Source organism: Eptatretus burgeri, chromosome 8, assembly GCF_056783735.1.
Source record: "Eptatretus burgeri isolate ZD-2024b chromosome 8, Ebu_testis_v1, whole genome shotgun sequence".
Taxonomy (NCBI): domain Eukaryota; kingdom Metazoa; phylum Chordata; class Myxini; order Myxiniformes; family Myxinidae; genus Eptatretus; species Eptatretus burgeri.
Window position 1 is genome coordinate 85463514 of NC_140968.1, and position 18373 is coordinate 85481886.

The 18373-nt window shown below is 39.9% G+C and overlaps 2 protein-coding genes across 13 annotated transcripts in view; one reads left to right on the forward strand and one right to left on the reverse strand.

The window, feature by feature from the left end:
* Nucleotides 1-15140, forward strand: part of LOC147022200 (cohesin subunit SA-1-like) — a 136043-nt gene extending 120903 nt beyond the window's left edge. The window contains exons 31-32 of one of the 2 annotated variants that reach the window (XM_085892872.1): nt 7537-7692; nt 12543-15140. In XM_085892872.1, coding sequence (XP_085748998.1) covers nt 7537-7692; nt 12543-12548 — 162 coding nt within the window. In that variant the 3' untranslated portion in view covers nt 12549-15140. Of the gene's footprint in view, nt 1-7536; nt 9447-12542 lie in introns of those variants that run through there. The other variant, XM_085892871.1, reaches the window with a different exon arrangement.
* LOC147022201 (5'-AMP-activated protein kinase subunit gamma-1-like) overlaps nt 1-18373 on the reverse strand; it is a 114714-nt gene that overhangs the window by 44236 nt on the left and 52105 nt on the right. For all 11 annotated transcript variants that reach the window (XR_015061112.1, XM_085892878.1, XM_085892879.1 and 8 more), the window contains 5 exons: nt 17280-17328; nt 6843-6943; nt 1920-2001; nt 1758-1816; nt 738-783 (listed from right to left, as the gene is read on the reverse strand). Coding sequence is in view for 10 of the 11 variants with exons in the window: in XM_085892878.1 (XP_085749004.1) it covers nt 738-783; nt 1758-1816; nt 1920-2001; nt 6843-6943; nt 17280-17328 (337 nt within the window). In the remaining variant the exon portion in view is untranslated. The remainder of the gene's footprint in view (nt 1-737; nt 784-1757; nt 1817-1919; nt 2002-6842; nt 6944-17279; nt 17329-18373) is intronic.

An 18373-nucleotide genomic window follows, 5' to 3' on the forward strand; every position in this document is an offset into this window, starting at 1 on the left:
GATATTTTATAGAATGGTTATGGGCGTAGGTACGTTGTAATTTCGTATACATAATATAACATAATTTTTTTATCAGGATAACAGATGTAAATAAATCAAATACGCTGGGCCAGGCTGGGTTATGCCCGACGTATAAATTAAGTCGCAAATGATGACATGAAACCAGCCTCACATTGTTGAGGCATTATGGTTTTTTATCTGATGCGGCAATAAATCTTAACATTTTTGAACTCGAGTCTTCTGCATATAAAACATGGCAGGGAAAATATAATATTATAGTGGTGATGAAAAAAAATAATAATGGTGGCAGCCTCTACAATTTTACAATTAACTGTGACATATACTCCTTCAGACTCGCCATCATCCACGGGATTCCTGTGCGGAGCACGGGTATCCCTGCAAGTATATATATATATATATATATATATATATATATATATATATATATATATATATATATATATATATATATATATGTATATAGTCCATGCTCTATATTATTATATTTTATGTTGATCATCAAGAAATGAGGCAACACGCACCATCTTTAAAGTCTTTGAAATAACAAAACAATAAATTCCCTTGCTTATTGTGTCCAAGAGTTGCCCCACTGCCGACTGTCAGTTCATACCCTCAACAACCTCGGTCTTTCATGAGCCTTGATATTGTCGTAAAAATAACAATCGAAACCATAACCTTGTGCAAAATCCAAATATATGTGAGGAGAGAGCACTCACCTCTCCATGTCTCGATCTTGTGTTCTTCAAGCTCATAAATCTGAACCTGGAATAAGAATATTTATTTACTCCTTAAAGCTCACAAACAACTACAGGTTACAGATGTTAAACAGTGTAAGGAAGTTGTTTTTTTTTAATCAAGCCGATAGTGCTTTCCCCATAGTAATTTACATGGGCTACTTCATGAACATGCTGATTGAAAATCTTCCAGCATGATTGCAAGTAGATTGGGGAGCAAGTATAACATTTCCTCCATCACAGTCGATGTCAACATGTTGTAAACTACAAAATGCAGAACAAAATGGCAGATCCAATCTTTTATTTTTTAATCTTCAATCTTTGCTTGTGACCATTACTATTGTTTATGGTGATGTATTAGTTGAAAAATGTCGCCAATAATTGACAATTTTTACCATGATGTTGATGTTTAATGAGCAGAAAACGAGGGTCAAGTACAGATAATGGATAAGAACCTTTGGTTCATTTATGGATAACCCCATAATGGCAAAAAATACATATTACATTTTAACCAAGAGCTGCGAAAACATTTCCGAGTAATTACTCATTTCACAAACTCTGTTACAACGAGAAGAGATGGAGACAGGAGTGGGGATGCAAGAGGGGGGATTGTGCAGAGTTTGAAAGAAAGAGGGGGTAGAGGAAAGAGAGAGAGAGGGGGGAGGGGAGAAAAGATGACTGTGAAGAGAAATGAGAGAGACAGAAAGAGAGCAAATGAGAGACGTCTTCAGACTTCATTCAACTTGTACTCAACTTTGGTACAACCGAGGTAGACAAAATTAAAACAATTCTGCTTCATTAACTCCATATGAATTATTAACAACTTTGTGTCACATTTTTGCAAAACTACCATCAGTATCAGAGAAGACAGAAGAAGAAGAAGACAAATTACCATAAATGATTGAATGGTGTTGAGGTGAGATTAATAGAGGTGTAATACGTACATTTCTTTACATATTAAATTACCTTCTACAAAGAGTAGTAAAATGGTATAGCTCTCACCATGGACGATTTGTAATAGCGTTGAAGAATGTTTATGAAGTCTGTAATGGTTAGCATACCTGTCGGGCAATATTCTGGGTCAGAATTTGATTTTTCCCAAATTCATCCAAAATAAATTGAAATGCCATGAACACAAGTTAAACTTACAAATCACATCCTTACCTACAAAACATTGCTTCTCACTGTCCCAGAGAGGGGCAGCACGAACACCATTCGCCACCAATGCAAAAAAGGCCTTCTTTACCTACGAAAAGAGAAGGAAAGAAAATGTTTCATGGTGGCCTATTAGTGCAGGAGCCAACATTCAAAAGGGTCCCAGAAATTGGCTAATGTAGCACATCCAGTATTTATAAGGTTTGAGTTCAGATTGTATTAGTTGGATGTCTTATGCTTATCTCAAGACCGGTTGTACTCCAGAATTGAGGCATCACTAACATGTGACGAGGCATTTTTCAGGACCACCCGCAAGTACCTATCTGACTAAATTCATTGTGTCAAATAGGGGGGCACAAGTCTGTGTAAGTGTACAGATCGGTAACTGCTCATCGTGCCTTCAGCATATTTGGAATACAATATCAGCAATACCTATTTTAGATGTCTCCAATATTCACTTGTGCAAAATTATTGGATGTGCCCAAGGAAATCCCAGGTTTAGAGCACCACATTTGGTGTGGAGAGTCTCACGTCAAGCATGAGACGCCTCACATGGGATATTTTCTTTCGTCAATATATTCAGTATTGATAATTGTTCAATACAAGACTTAAACACGATTCAAATGTATACAAAATATGTATTTATTTAGTATGTAGTAGAATGAAACAATTCAAACGAGAACGGCACTCGGCAGAGCGCATACCTCCGCCAGGCTGAACAGTTTCCGTTTTGTATCCCACTGATAGGCCCTATCTGCATCCAGACCTGAACCAAAATCTAATCGGCTTGTTCGTTTCACCGAGCCAACTCATCCACCAAGTTTTGTCATGATCCGTCCACAACTTTTTGAAATATCGTGCTGATGGTCGTTTATATCTCAATCAATCAATGGTGAAGAATCACTTTGAAAATTAAAAAAAATTCTCGCATCCGGATCCGGATGTTCATAAAAATTGAATCAATTCGTTCTTGTCACACACCCGGATTATCCACCAAGTTTTGTCTGAATCCATCCACAATGTTTTGAGATATCCTGCTCACAGACAGACAGACAGACAGACAGACAAGGAAGAAAACATAACTTCTGTCCACCCTTATTGGTGGAGGTAATAATAATTGTTATTGGGTGAGACTTTCACCATTGAATTTTGACAATTTAAAAGGTTACACTGGAACTGAGGATGTTTGTAAGATTTACATGCAAAATTCAACTGACATACATTTATTTGTTCTCAAAGTGGAACAGATTTGTATTCCAAATAAGCAGGAAGACATTGCCAAGAAGGATGTGCTGAAGCATTATGACAAAGGGACCAGTATAAGCCCTAAAGCAGCGACGGCACATAAATATGGTTAGACATTCTCAACATTGTGGTCAGCTGGATAACAAATAGTCACACAAATATTACCGCAGATACACACCTAATTTAAACATGCACCTCATCATCATCAGAATCTGAGTTTTTATTAGCCATTCCAAATTAGTTATCTCACAATTTTGTAGTACGTGCAGCGGGAGATGGGCTTTTGCAATCGCATCTATGTGTCTGTCAGTCTGTCCTTGCAATAACTATCATTTGAGCTTTTGTCATCAAATTTTCAACATTTATTATAGGAATATGGAGAAAATAATGAAAAATTGGGTGAAATGTGAAAGAGCAAAGTTATAATGATTATAAATAACACTAATTAGTCCCGCCGCAGAACGTTAAGCGTGAGGCGCCCCATTAAAAAAAAAAATAGCTGCCGTGTTTATTTAGTTATTAAGCACTAGCAGGGGTACTTGGTGTTGTCCGGTGCTGTTTTAATCCTGTTGGCATTTTGAAGAAATAATTTTTTTGTGGGGGCCTAAAACGCTTCCCTACACCCACTAAGGAATGGAGTCGGGGATAATTTAATATTATCTTTTACATTGCGACAAAGGCTTACACACTACAGAGTGATTACAAAAAAAAAATCCAACTTATTTTTCCTAAATTTCCCAAAAAAATTTTTTTGCCAAAAATACACCCCAGCACTCCCTGAATGAATCTCTGAAAGTCTGATGAATACCCGTTCAGCCATTTCTGAGAAAAATGGTGACACAAACAGACAGACAGAGACAGACAAACATCTCTCATAGTATACTGTAGATTGAGCTTCAGTGTATGTGTGTGTCAAGGTCATAACATTTCTACCAATTGAGCTTTTGTCATCAAGTCTTCAAAAACCATTGATTATGAAAACATGGAGAACACAAATAATACAGGTCTGCAAAATAGAGCTTTTTAAAAATTGTTTTGATAATTTTATGTTACTTTATATTTTTTGGGGTGCGAATTCGAAATATCAAAACAGTTTTTCTCCATCACGTAAGGTTTTCTTACAAATTGATGATGAAATAAACAAGAATTTTAGGTAAATTCCCATATAGTAAGACAAAATGAAACTCATAAAAATAAATTTGGTACTCTATTTCGCAAAGAGAAATGGCACAAATGCAAATAAAAAGTAAGACAACAGATTCTTTACAAGTGCTCCAATCATTTTTTAGGTTCAGCACCTCAAAATCTCTTCTTTCTCACTTGAAAACTACACCTGGAACTTTTTCGTTTGTGAGCATTTGGTGGACTTTCACGATGCAACATCCAGCAGTCGTCGGCCATCATACTGACATTCCATCTTCCCTGATATCTTCTTTCCATCTCCTTCATATCTTGATGAAACCTTTCCCCTTGTTCTTCACTCACATCCCCTAGATTTTCCAGAAAGTAATCCAAATGGGCATGTAGGAAATGAACTTTAAGGCTCATTTTACATCTTAAGGCCTCAAACTTTTCTAGCATTCTTCCCACGATGTCTTTGTAGTTTGGATCCTTGTAATAACCCAAGAAGTTCTTCATCACATCTTTCAAACTAATCCATGCATCTTTTTCAGGATCATGAAGAGAGTTTTCAAAATTTTCATCCTTGACGAGTTTTCTTATATCTGGTCTAACAAATAAACTCTCTTTAACCTTGGCATCTGTTAGTGCAGGAAACTTACTTCGCAAATACTTGAAGCCTTCTGCATCCTGTGGCAAAGCTTTTACAAATTGCTTCATCAGGCCAAGTTTTATATGTAGAGGAAGCAAAAGTACCCTTTTCGGATTCACCAAGCTTTCTTGAAGAATGTTCTTTGTCCCTGGTGTAAGCGTATCCCTACTTGGCCATTTTTTTGAGACCAATGGAGGTCCCTGACTCAACTATCCCACTCACACAAGAAACAAGGAAACTTTGTGTAGCCTGACTGTTGTCCAAGTAACATGCAAATTATCTTCAAGTCACCGCAAATCATCCACTTGTGATCTTTGTATTTAATCATGTTTAAGAGTAACAACTAATTTTCATGTGTCTCCTTCATGATCACTGAGTGTCCAACAGGGATGGAAGCATATTTACTACCATTATGCAAAATAACTGCTTTAAGACTTCTCTTTGAAGAGTCAATTAAGAGTCTCCATTCATCAGGGCTGTAACTTATGCCAAACGTTTCTATTAGTCCTGATGGATCTGTACAATAAACCAAATCATTTTCTTGAGCAAAATACGGAACAAACACTTTTTCTCGGTTACGATACCAAGAGAATGATGCAGCAGTAGCTAAAAGACTCTTGGATTTAAGTCTGGAGCCTAAAAGCTCGGCTGACACCTTTGCAAGTCCCAAGTCCCTCACTAGATCATTTAGTTCACACTGGTTGAATAGTTGAGGTTCTTCACTTTTACCACTATTGAAGTCTACATCATCATTGCTATTGCTGCTTTCTGACTCAGAACTTAAGTGTATATCTTCAAGGTTTCCTGGTGGTGATGGGACTGGAACATCTGGTCCATGGGCAACAGATCGCAATGCAGATGGGAGATTTGGATAAACAATGTTTTTCACACTCTTTGAATTGTGTCCTTGTACCTTACATGAGCAAAAGTAGTAGTCATCACTGTGATTTTTAGGCTCTCTCCATATCATTGGAACCCCAAAATGAAAAGACTTTTTTGTACATTTTGTCCATTGTCTTAGTTCTTCAACACAAATTGAGCAGACCTTATGAGGAGCCCATGTCTTATCTTGGTCTCCTAATTTCACACCAAAGTAGGCATTGTGAGATTTTTAAACAAAGTAAGTAATGTATCTGACGTTTCTTAGTCATAAACTCGCCACAAATGTAACAAAATTTGCCCGGGCTGGTTGCACATCCTCTAGAAGCCATTATTGTTTCCAATCATGTACAGATCTGTAAAGAAAAAGTAATGGGATTAGACAAAAAGTATATTACATTAGGATAAAATAGTAAAACACAATAATCAAACTCGGGCACACTGGTAAAACGCAATGATCGATTTTGTGAAGAAACTATACGTGATAGGATAATTTCTTTGTAATTTTTGAAATCAGCAGGTAAAAATTGATCAAATTCACCCAATAAATATGAAACAATTTTGTGGTCGCAGACCTGTGTAATGAATGTACAGTTTTTTTAACTGTCGTTTTCTCAACTTTATTTTGATTACAAAGCGGATGCGGATGAGACTAAACTTCGCTCCAGTTGTGGTTGATTCTTACTCCAGGGCCTCCCTTAATACAGGTCGTTCTAAATGACTGACTACGCATCCTCCTCTTCTCCATCACTTAAAACAAAATATAGAGAGCAAATGTCTAAATGCAATACATCACACATTGCTTTTATCCAATTTTGTTGCACCTCATCTTGAACAATAAATCACCAACATCACAATTATTAACATGAAAAAAACAAATCTTCATTGTAATCTAATCAATCAGTTGATCCAGCGCCACCTGTTAATTTTAGCAGAAAACTAAGATTGATGTTTCGAATGATTTTGAATTGTTGACGATTTAACAAAGGATCCAAGTGTAAATTGATACCAAAAAAAACCTTTTCACAGCAGATTACCTGCAAGGTGATGTCAAAAACCACGAGCTTGGAACTCGTCGGGATGATATCGTAACAGCAATGGTTTTTCATGAATCTTGTGTAAGTTGTGTTTTCATCACCTGAGAGCAAAAATGTATTCAATTCTTTCAAAAACGTGAAAATAGAATCACAAAAATATACACAAAGGAGGTCAGAGCACAGAATTATTCATGGTGCGATGTTCTCACATATGAAGCAAGTGGTGGTTATTGTTGGCATCATTGGGAGGAGTGTGGCTGTGCAACTGATGTGAACCATTTATGTAGGTCAGCACAGGGATTTTTCAGGATATAGTCAGTGTCAGCGATAACCAGTCTACTCTTCATCAAAAAGAAAAAACGTGGGAAAAATGAAGGTCCACGAGGTGATGACAGCAGAAGGGTCCCCAGCTTGTGATGCAATGTCCTGCCTTATCAGCCCCAATCCGAATTTATAATTGGGTTGGACATCAAAACAACACAAGACAACTCTAAAAAGTAAGTGAGATATTCTGCACCATCCTCTCAGGAATATCATACCATAATGACTGGTGAAAAAGTAAATTTTGCTCCATGCTTACTTATGCAGGCAGGGTGCAGTCTTAACATTTAGTATATAACAAGGAATAATGTAACCTACACAGGCTCCTGAGGGATGTGTAATAAGCATTGTGAGAATTTATGTCTGTGGACAGGTTGATGCAGGTGAAAGTGTTGCCAGCCCACCCGTCCACCCACGCAGCAGGAGAAGAGGTTTTGCAAATGTGTGTCGTTGGTTGTTCTCTCCATTCACGGGTTTGAGGAGATGGAACGAAGTCCTCCCAGGACTCAGAGTATCCACCTTCATTTCGGTAAGGGATCACAGTTCATGGACCAAGCTGTTCAACTTTATTGTTCTCAGAGTTTTGTTCTGAGGACTCTTTTCAGGATCGTCACCGAACCACAGACAGCCTCTGACTGTAGTAATATTCCCAGGGATGGTTGTTTTAAAATCTCCATGAGGTTCTTCTTTATCATTCCCGTTGCCCCAATTATCACTGGTACACTTTTGGCTCTCTTCAGCTTCCAGGGTTTTTTAAACTTAATTTTTGATGTCTTGATGTTCAGTCATTTTCTTGATTTCTGTGTTATTTCAGCCAAATCACTGGGTACCAAGCCTGGTGTTGGCTTAGTGGTTAGGGTGGCGGCTTAGGATCCTAGGGTCCTGAGTTCAAGCCCCATTGGCCGCTGAATTAAAATACACCAGGAGGTTGACTCAGCCTGTAATCCTTCCGAGGTCAGCAAAATGAGTACCAGTGTACTGGTAAGGGGGACACTGCATCAGCGGCATAGCCGCGTCCAAACCAATGATGCAACCAGCAGCCACAGGCTGCACTCGATAGAGAGAGGGAGAGACGGTACCAAATCAGCAATGCCTTCTTTTCTTTTCCTTTTTCCACCGATGTACTAGTACCCTCAGAAAGTATTCACACCCCTCGACTTTTTCACATTTTGTTGCGTTACAGCTTAAATTAAAAATGTATTTCATTGAGATTTTTTTTGTCACTGATGTACACATTATATCCCATAATGTTAAAGTGGAATTTTTTTTTTGAAATTTTTACAAATAAATTAAAATCGCACCTGTGTCCGCAGGAAATGGTTCAGTTTGGAATTTTAAATATGAAACAGGCAAAGCCGAGAAATGAACAAAACCCATTATATTACACTTTGATTATCCTTTAGAATTACTCGTGATCCATTGGACCAGATTTTCATTGATCTTCAAGGCCTTGTTGCATACTGTCATGGCTATAAATATTGGCACTCTTGTACTTTTTTTTCAAATAATGCAACGTTCCTTCCAGAAAATTATTGAAATTAAAAAAATCTTTTGGTATTCACAAATGTATTTCTTTGGCTTGCAGTGGAACAAAACAAAAAAAGCTGAAAAAAATTACTAAATGTGAGCTTATTCCACAAAGAAATCCTAAAATGGCCTGGACAATATTATTGGCACTTTTAGAATTGTTACAAATAATGAGATTTCAAGCAGGTGATTCTCCTTTCTTTTGAATTGAACTCACAGGTGGTGGGTTGTAGGTGCCTGCAATATACAAAAAAATCACTGATTCAACCAGTTTGAATGGAGAAAAGGAGTCATTCTGCCGTTTTGTGTCACTGTGTACCGCAATGAGCTTGGAGATAAGAAAGGAAACCAGAGAAATGTCTGAGGAGGTCAGGCACAATATTTTAGCCAAGCATGGGCAATCTCAAGGCTACAGGTCCATCTCCAGAGACCTTGATGTTCCTGTGTCCACCGTACGCAATGTTATCAGGAAGTTTAAGGCCCATGGTGCTGTCGCCAACCCCCCTGGATGTGGCCGCAAGAGAAAACTTGATCGAAGATTGCAGCGAAGGATTTTTCGAATGGTGGAGAAATCACCTCGATCAACTTCCAAACAGATTCAAGCTCACCTTCAGACACAAGGTACGACAGTTTCAACTCACTTCATCTGCCAGCAACTCAATCGAAGGGGGTTCTATGGTAGAAGACCCAGGAGGACCCCACTGTTGAGAGAGACAAAAGAAAGCCCGACTGGAGTTTGCCAAAACACCTGAACAAGCCAAAATCCTTCTGGGAGAATGTCCTGTGGACAGATGAGACCAAATTAGAGCTTTTTGGAAAAGCATACTTATAGCTCTCACATGAGCCTCGACAATGTATACAAAAAAAATCTCTATGTTTACAGAAAACAAAATGAAGCCTTCAAAGAAAACAACATCTTCCCTACAGTTAAACACAAATGAGGTTCAGTGATGTTTTGGGGTTGTTCTGCTGCCTCTGGCACTGGTGGCCTTGAATGTGTGCATGGCATCATGAAATCAGGAGATTACCAAGGGATTTTGGAGTTCAATGTTCAACCCAGTGTCAGAAAGCTGGGTCTTCGTCGAAGGTCATGGGTCTTGCAGCAGGACAATAACCCTAAACACACTTCAAAAAATCACCCAGGAATGGTTCAAGACAAAATGCTGGACTGTTCTGAAGTGGCCAGCAATGAGTCCAGATATAAATCCCATTGAATACCTGTGGGGAGATCTGAAAACAGCAGTTGGGAGAAGGTACCCTTCAAATCTGGGAGAACTGGAGCAGTTTGTACAAGAAGAATGGGACAAACTGCCAGTAGAGAGGTAGAGGAAGCTCATTCATTGCTATAGGAAACACTTGACTGCAGATATTTTGTCCAAATAAAAGGCTGTACTACCACATATTACATTGAGGGTGTCAATAATGAGGATGCATGCAGTTGGAAGAGGGAGATCGAGATGGGAGGGGGGGGTTGAGGACTTGGGGTGTGGAAGTGGGGTTAGTACTTGGGTTTGGGGAAGTTGAGGAGTTGAAGAAGAAAAGGCGAGAGGATGACAGAGTTGGGTTGGGGGTGAGAGGCTTGAAGCTTTTGAGGGGTTGTGGGGGGGGGGAGAAGAGAGAACAGAGTTTGAGTGTGGTGGTTGGGGGGAAAAGAGAGAGGACAGAGTGGGAGGGGGGAGATTGAGGACTTGGGATTGTGTGTGTGTGTGTGTGTGTGTGTGTGTGTGTGTGTGTGTGTGTGTGTGTGTGTGTGTGTGTGTGTGTGTGTTGTGGGGGGGGTTGGTAACCTGAAGTCACATTTACACTATGCAGAATTTCCATGGGTCCCAGATAGTCCCGGTGGATCTTTTGGGTCTACGAGGTATTTTGAGTTATCTTGGTATTTATTTTGGGTCCTCGAGGTCTTTGGGCATTTTGATTTCTCAGGGTCTTTCTGGTCTTTTGAGTTTCAGGGTCTTTGGGGCATTTTTGGGTCTTCAGGTCTTTTGGGTATTTAGGGGACTTCAGGGTTTTTTGAGTCTTTGGGATCTTTTGGGTCTTTAAAGGTTTTTTTACCTTCTCAAACTTTGTTGCGAAGGTTACGTTTTGATCGCTGTGTATTTATTTATTTATTTATTTATTTGTGAATATGTGTGTTTGTTTGTTTGTTTGTTTGTTATTCGCATAACTCCAAAAGTATTGAACTGAATCGCAGCAAATTTGGTGGGATGATTGGTTATTATTCGAGGACCATTTGATTAGATTTTGGGAGCGATCGGGTCAAAGGTCAAGGTCAAGGTCATGAAAAGGTCAAAATCGTCTTTTTACCATAGCGCGGTCAATTTGTATCCAATTTGCATGCAACTAATGCCAAAATGTTCAGAATTCAATGCTCCATCTTGTGATATGTGACATGACACAATGACGTAATAACCCTTATTAGCGGTTGGGAGTCAAAGGTCAGGGGGGTCACGACATTGCAAAATGTGCGGTTTTAGTCATAACACGGTCAATCCTTATCCGACTTGCATGAAACCAACACCAAAATATTGACTGTTCTGTTACCCACACTCTCATACCAATTACAAAATTAAGAGTACAAAGGTCAAGGTCGAGGTCATGAAAAGGTCAAAATCGTCATTTTGCCATCGTGCGGTCGATTTTTATCCAATTTGCATGCAACCAATGCCAAAATGTGAATTCAATGCCCAATCTTGTGATATACGATCTGACACAATGACGTCATTACCTTTGTTAGCGGTTTGGGTCAAAGGTCAGGGGGGTCAACGACCTTTATTATCATAACACGGTCAATTCTTATACAATTTGCATGTAAGTAGATTCAAAATGTTTAGAATTCAATTCCCTATCCTGTGATGTGTAATATTTGATTTCTTATAATGTGACCAGTTGTCATGAGATTGACTTGACACCGACACCCAAAAAGGTCAGGGAGTTCATTCAGAAATTGTACAATGTACGTGAATCAGTGTCAAACAGCAGGAAATTTAATGTTTTTAAGCCTTCATAACACATATGAGATGGCAGATGTGGTATGGGATTAAATACCCTCACAATCAACGGTTTCTGGGGGGGGGGATGTAGCGTTGGCGAAGGTATGCGCTCTACTGAGTGCCCGTTCTAGTTTCAGGTATTTTGGGGTCTTTTTTGGTCTTCAAGGTATTTTGGGTCTTTAGGGTCTTGATGGTCTTTTTGGTCCTTGGGGTCTCTTGGATCTTGTAGAGGTAAATTTCCTCTTTTATTAATTTTGGAATCAATCTGATTAAATACAGGCATTAATAAGAACTGTATTCTCATTTAATCTCATTATCCACTGAATACATCACTTGTCACATGATGAAACAAATTCATTTACTTCTATTTAATTTGTAATCCTAATGAACACATTATGACTACTTAGTCAGGAGGCCCAATGCAGAATAGTGTACGACCCTGCTGATTCCGTGTTAGAATAGTGCAACAGGTGTAAATTGACTGTCCAGACACACAGAAACGTGAATCAACTTGTTGCCAACTCTGGATATGGATAGTATGGCCGCCATGACAGTTTACAAAATGGTCGCCATTAAATACACTTTTCGTCATATTTCAGCCGCAAATTGACATGAAATTACAAAATTAGGGTCGATTTCCATGTTTTTGAGCATGCCTGAGCTGATGGGAGTATAGAAAAAAACATTGCTCCATCCATTTTCTAAAAATAATATGACTTGTTTTTCACTGTATTATTTTTAAAGAAATGTTCAGGCTCGAATTAGAATGTCTGATTATACAAACCACAATCAATGAATTTTACAACTTTGCTATAAAATGAACCTAAACTACATAACTGTGTGTTTTTCTGTTACCCAGGACTAACTGAAAAATGAAAGCCGCAAGATTTCTCACAGAGGGTTCAAGGGATCGAGAAGAAGAAGAGCATGTAGACTGGAATAAATGCTTTATTTGCCAGGACAGTTCAAAAACTAGCAAGTCAACGCCACTTCGAAAGACTACAATCGTTGGTGTGAAAACTGTAGCTGAATGTTGCAAAGAAAGAGAGAAATATAATGACGCTAAATATGTTGACTCATTCTCAAGAATCAGAAAATATTCTGTACCGGAGCACGTCGAAAAGATTCAATGGCACAAATTCTGCTATAGTGACTTTACTCACGCACAAAAATAGACAGACTGAAGTCAAGGATTCAGCCACAATCTGTGACTTACGCAGAAGAGATACCCACAACATCAGGTTCCTCAGAGAAATACCATGTCCCAAAGTCACTAAGATCCGCGCACAGCGCTATGGATTGGTCAAAATGCGCTTTCTGCCAGACTGACATTCCTGGAAAAGCTGGTGTCCTGACAAATGTTGAATTTGATCACACATCATCCAGGATGCTTAGTTTGGCCCAATTTGACCCCACCATGCGTCACAGGTTTGCAGGTGTTTCAGACTTGATGGCAGCTGAAGGTAAATATCACCTCAAGTGTTATGTTTCTTTTCGCAGAAAGTATAAAAAGGAGAGTGGAGAGAAAAACCAGTCTCCTGAAAGCATCTGTTTCAGAAATGTGATGAACCAGCTTGAGAAAGAGCTGCAGAAGGGACATGTGTTTACCCTGAAAAACATCTGGGAACACTACAGCATGCTGTTATTGAATGATTTTGGAATTGAGGCTGGAGCCTACAAAAGCTGCAATTTCAAGCAGAAAGTGGAGGTTCACTTTGGTAGTGACAAGGTGACATTCGTGCAGCCATTGGATGTCACAAAACCCCTCATAGTTGCGTCCTCAACTGTGACAAAGTTTGCCATGAGAACCGCCGTGAATGATTTATCTGAAGAAGGTGAAAGTTCTGAAGAAGATGAATTGGCCCAGTGCAGTCTGCCTCATCATGAGAACGAAATCCTGAGCTGGATCTTCAGAGTGGGCATAAAGATTTACAGTGACGTAAAACACTCTCCAGGGCATAGCATTATCAGTGGACTGAACACAGAAAATGCAGAGCGAATTGTACCTGAAACCCTGTACATGCTTGTAAAGCTTCTTTGTGGTGGTGACAGCACTGACAAGATGGACAATGAAGAAGCGGATGAGACAGATACAGAGAAGAACAAAGTTCTGAGCATCTGCCAAGACATTATTCATGTGGCTTCTGGAGGCAAAAAACTGACCCCCAAACACCTGGGCCTTGGCCTTGCTCTTCACTAGGCTACACGCTCAAAAGAACCACATCTACCTGCACCTGAGAACTGTGGGTGGGAACAGGTCGTCAAAGATGGCAACGAGACATTTCAGCCGCGACTCATGACTGCACAGCCTATTACTGCTTACTGTGTAGAACTGACGACATGCAAATGCCGTGGGTCATGCTCAACTCGACGGTGCAAATGTACACGGAATGGACTGCCTTGCACGAAAGCATGTGGATGCAAAGCCCTTTGTAGGAACCCGTTCAGTGTAGAAGCCGATCAATAGCTCTGAAAATTGTACTTGGGTGTTCTCACAACACTTTTCTCTTCTGCAAAGCAACGTAATTTTGTGTTAGAAAGAATCTGACAGCTGTTGAAATAACCTTTGACTGACTGTAAACCCATCTCCATCAATAGTGCTAAACATTTTCTTTTTCACATTTGTTGCTCGTATGTGCATTTTCAATTTCGTCTTTAAGTTGTCAATTATGTGAAAAGTTGTGATCCAGTACAAAAATAAAGCACAAAATAGTGTTCCTCGTGTCAGATTACATAGTATTTCACAATCATGACAAATTTCTGGCTAGTACAATTTGCAGTAAGAAAAAGACTAAATCTGATGGCGGCCATTTTGATTACTGTCATGGCGGCCATAATATTCAGATGCAGACTTGGCAACAAGTGGAACTAGACTTGGTCATGCCAAGACTCTTCAAAAACACCAGTTGCACCATTCTAACATGAAATCAGCAGCGAACCTATTTTCTAGGCTAGCTACAGATTTTGGCTTCTAGACTAACTGTGTTATAAATGCCATGGAACACTAAATGGCACAAACAAGACTGCTTGCAGGAAAAATGTTTGCTTTACCGAGGCTGGAAGACAGGACAGAACGAGTAATCTTTACATTTTCTTAGCAGATGCATGAACTCAACCTTGTTACTCCTTTTGCAGCCTTGAGAGTTGTTTGTGCTCTATTCTGACTGGTTGAGCTTAGGTTAGCTACAGACCTCACTTTCCTGACCACGTGATATGTTCTCCTCCCGTCCTGTTTCTATGGGAACTAGCGACACTCAGGTTTATTTAATTCAATATCTACAGGAAAGTTCAAGCTGTTTCTCTTCTATCCTGTGTTTCGCCAACCTATTCCCTCCACCCATCCTTGCTTTAATACAAGAGTGATTACTTTGGGTTCCTTGTTAGTGAAGTTCATTGAATGCAATTCCATGTTCTTCCTCCACATATACGGTACATAATAAAAGATTCTCCTTTGTAATCTGAGTGGAAATTGAGTTCTTTTCCACCACAGTCTTATGGGTCTTTTAGGTATTTTGGGCCTTCATGATCTTTTGGGTCCTCGGGGTCATTGAGGTCCTCAGGGTCCTTTGGATTATCGGGGTTGTTTTGGGTCTTTGCGTCCTTGGGGGGGGGGGTTGGGTCCTCTGGGTACTTTAGGTTAAGTATTTCAGGTGACAATTGTGGTTGACGTCGGGTCAGCTATCCAACCAATGGGTGAAGAGCAGGGATACATACACACACAATCACAGACACTTGCTATATATATATATATATATATATATATATATATATATATATATATATATATATATATATATATATATATATATATATATATATATTGAACCTGCCAACACTGGTCTGCTCAGTGGTGGGCACATGATAGCACTGGACTAATCATGTTCAGTGATGTACCTCGGGCTACATAGCTAATACTCGGTGGCCTCGGCTTCACTTATTAACCCCCAAATTTTTGCTCATTCGCTTGTGATAGAGAGATAAAAAGTATAGCGATCCAGTGTCATGTATACCAACTACAATATAGCTGAGTTTTGTGGACCGTTGATGCTTAGTCTAGAAGATAACAAACACTTTGCTCCATTATAATATATATTTATATATACATATATGCACGCACACACGCACACATACCTCCTGACTCTTATGGTGATCATCGCCATGGATTCTCACACACGGTAAAACCGCATAATCCGCACAGAACAACCATCCGTCTGCCACCCAAACAATTGTTCCTGCTAATGCAAACCATTCAACCAGAAGGCACGCTTTGGTGTGGACTGTGTCCAATGGGGATCAGCGGAGTGCTCGTCACACTCCTCATGTTTCGACATTACATATATATTATTCATATTTTTTAATCATAGGTGGCCTGTGGCATGTGATATTCAATATTGTTCTCTGTCTGGCACTCAGTGAAAAAAAGTTTGGATACCCCTACTCTAATATATTAGACAGGTTGGTTGCCTCTGTCGGAAATTGTACCTTTTTCTATTAGCTTTACTTTTAGAAGTCATTATATGTTTTTTGCAGGCTTGTTGATAATCAAAGTATACTCTTGGCTGGCTGCTTGGGAAAAAAGGACAATTAGAACAGTGTATGCTGAAAAATGATTATGATTGACCTTGAGTAATTCAAAGAAGCAATGTGAGAGCAGGAACCGTTACGTGCTCTTTTCTCTACTTGTGTTTCACCATTCTTGTAATGAAATGAGCCAACTGCCTTTCAGCTGGTTAGGTTGAAAGGACGAATTGTGAGATAAACATTTGTCCAAGGATAAAATCGAGTACACGAGGAGGTGATAAAGCAGTTTCAGACAGTGACGGCGCCCTCCGAGCATCCTTAAGGTTATTGATGTTCCTGGTGTTGCCGTGCTCCGTGCACGTACCTTGGTAAATGATAATAAACAGCCTTTCTCTCAAGTACATCATCTGTCCTCAAAATACCTTGGTGAAAGGTGATCCACGGTACGACACCTCTATGTATTCTACCACCACCTTTTTGGTTTTGCACCCTCTACCCTTTCTTGGCTCTGTCTCTCCCAGGTGTCTGGAGGTTTCACACAGACAGTCAGTAACCCTCTTCTTGTTAAACTCCCAAAATCCAGGCTCACTGTTCACCTTCACTCATTTGCTCCTCTTTACTCTCGACTATGGAACAAACTTCCCCAATCTGTTCAGTCTCATTCTTCCCTCCAGGGCTTCAAGACAGCTGTTTTTCATTTCCGCAGCTGATCCCCCATCCATACCGATTGTCTCCTCCCCCAAAGGACCCCATTCCGAAGCACTCCTTTTCTCGAGGTTGTTGTGACCCCCCACCCCCCCACCACCTCACCTCTTTTTGTTTGTTCGTTGTCAGTTGGTTACCGACTTTTGTTTCATCCCCAATTTCCCTTTGCTCTTCCTGCTGTGTTCCATTCCACTTGTGTGCAGCTTGTTCACCCCCACGTGTCCTTCTTTCCACCCCCTTCATCTCACTCTCACTTCTACTCTGCTGTTGGTATTCCCCCTTTTCCATATCGTTTCCTTCCATTCTGCTTTTGCTCTTCCACAAGCCTCAGTCATGTATCCAAAAAAAGATAAGAACTTGCCTTACCCACCTGCTGATGACAGAGATAGCTTTTCCAACACAGATGAGTTTGATAAAATCTGTTGGGACACAGAGAGAGAGAGAGAGAGAGAGAGAGAGAGAGAGAGAGAGAGAGAGAGAGAGAGAGAGAGAGAGAGAGAGAGAGAGAGAGAGAGAGAGAGAGAGAGAGAGAGAGAGAGAGAGAGAGAGAGAGAGAGAGAGAGAGAGAGAGAGACAATAAACAATCACTCAGTGATGGAAATAAGGCACATTGTACACGGAGAAAAGGTTTACAAAGCAAAATTAACATTTTGTACTCAAGAATCTTAATATAATGGCTCCAATGATTCAGTGGCTTCAATGACCTTCGGTGGGTGAAGGTAACAATCAATTACAATGAACTCAGTGTTCCATTCAGTTTCTTTTTCTTTGCTAAACCCACCATTCAGAAGGTATCACTCTGTCAGAAAACGAGAGGAATCAAATAATTGGACACCTTCAAGCAGATTCTTCCACTAGTGATGTAGCAAGGCTCATTAACATGTGTAGAGGAACTGTTTATGACTTGAGAAGATGTTGTAAGATGAGGATCAACAAGAGATATGCCATTAAGCGGTCGTCCTTGGATCACGACTCCTGCTCAGGACCGATACATTTACACAACCCATTTTTAGCTTATCTGGAATTGGAATTCCAGATAAGGTATTGTCATCATGCACCGTCTGTCCGAAAGTCCGTCTCCCATTTCGACATCTCAGGTCAAACTGCTGGGTCAAAGTGGCTAAAATTTGGCAGCAAGGTTCTGCTCCTGACTAGTAACGGGGATTGCAAAGCTCGTTCCGGTCACGTGACTTTAAGCAGGTCAAAATGGCTGACTTAGTAAATTCCTTCCAAAATCTTCTTCTCCAGACCCACCATTCAGAATGCCACCAAGTTTGGGATACAACATCATGCCAGGGTAGGAATGTTGAATTGCGGACGTCATACCGATCATGTGACCGGAAGTGTGTTAAAAATGGCCGACAGTCAATTATTATTGGTAAAATTGCTAAAAATTCCTTCAAAAATCTTCTTCGCCAGACGCACCATTCAGAAGGCTACCAAATTTGGGTCAAAACACTAGAC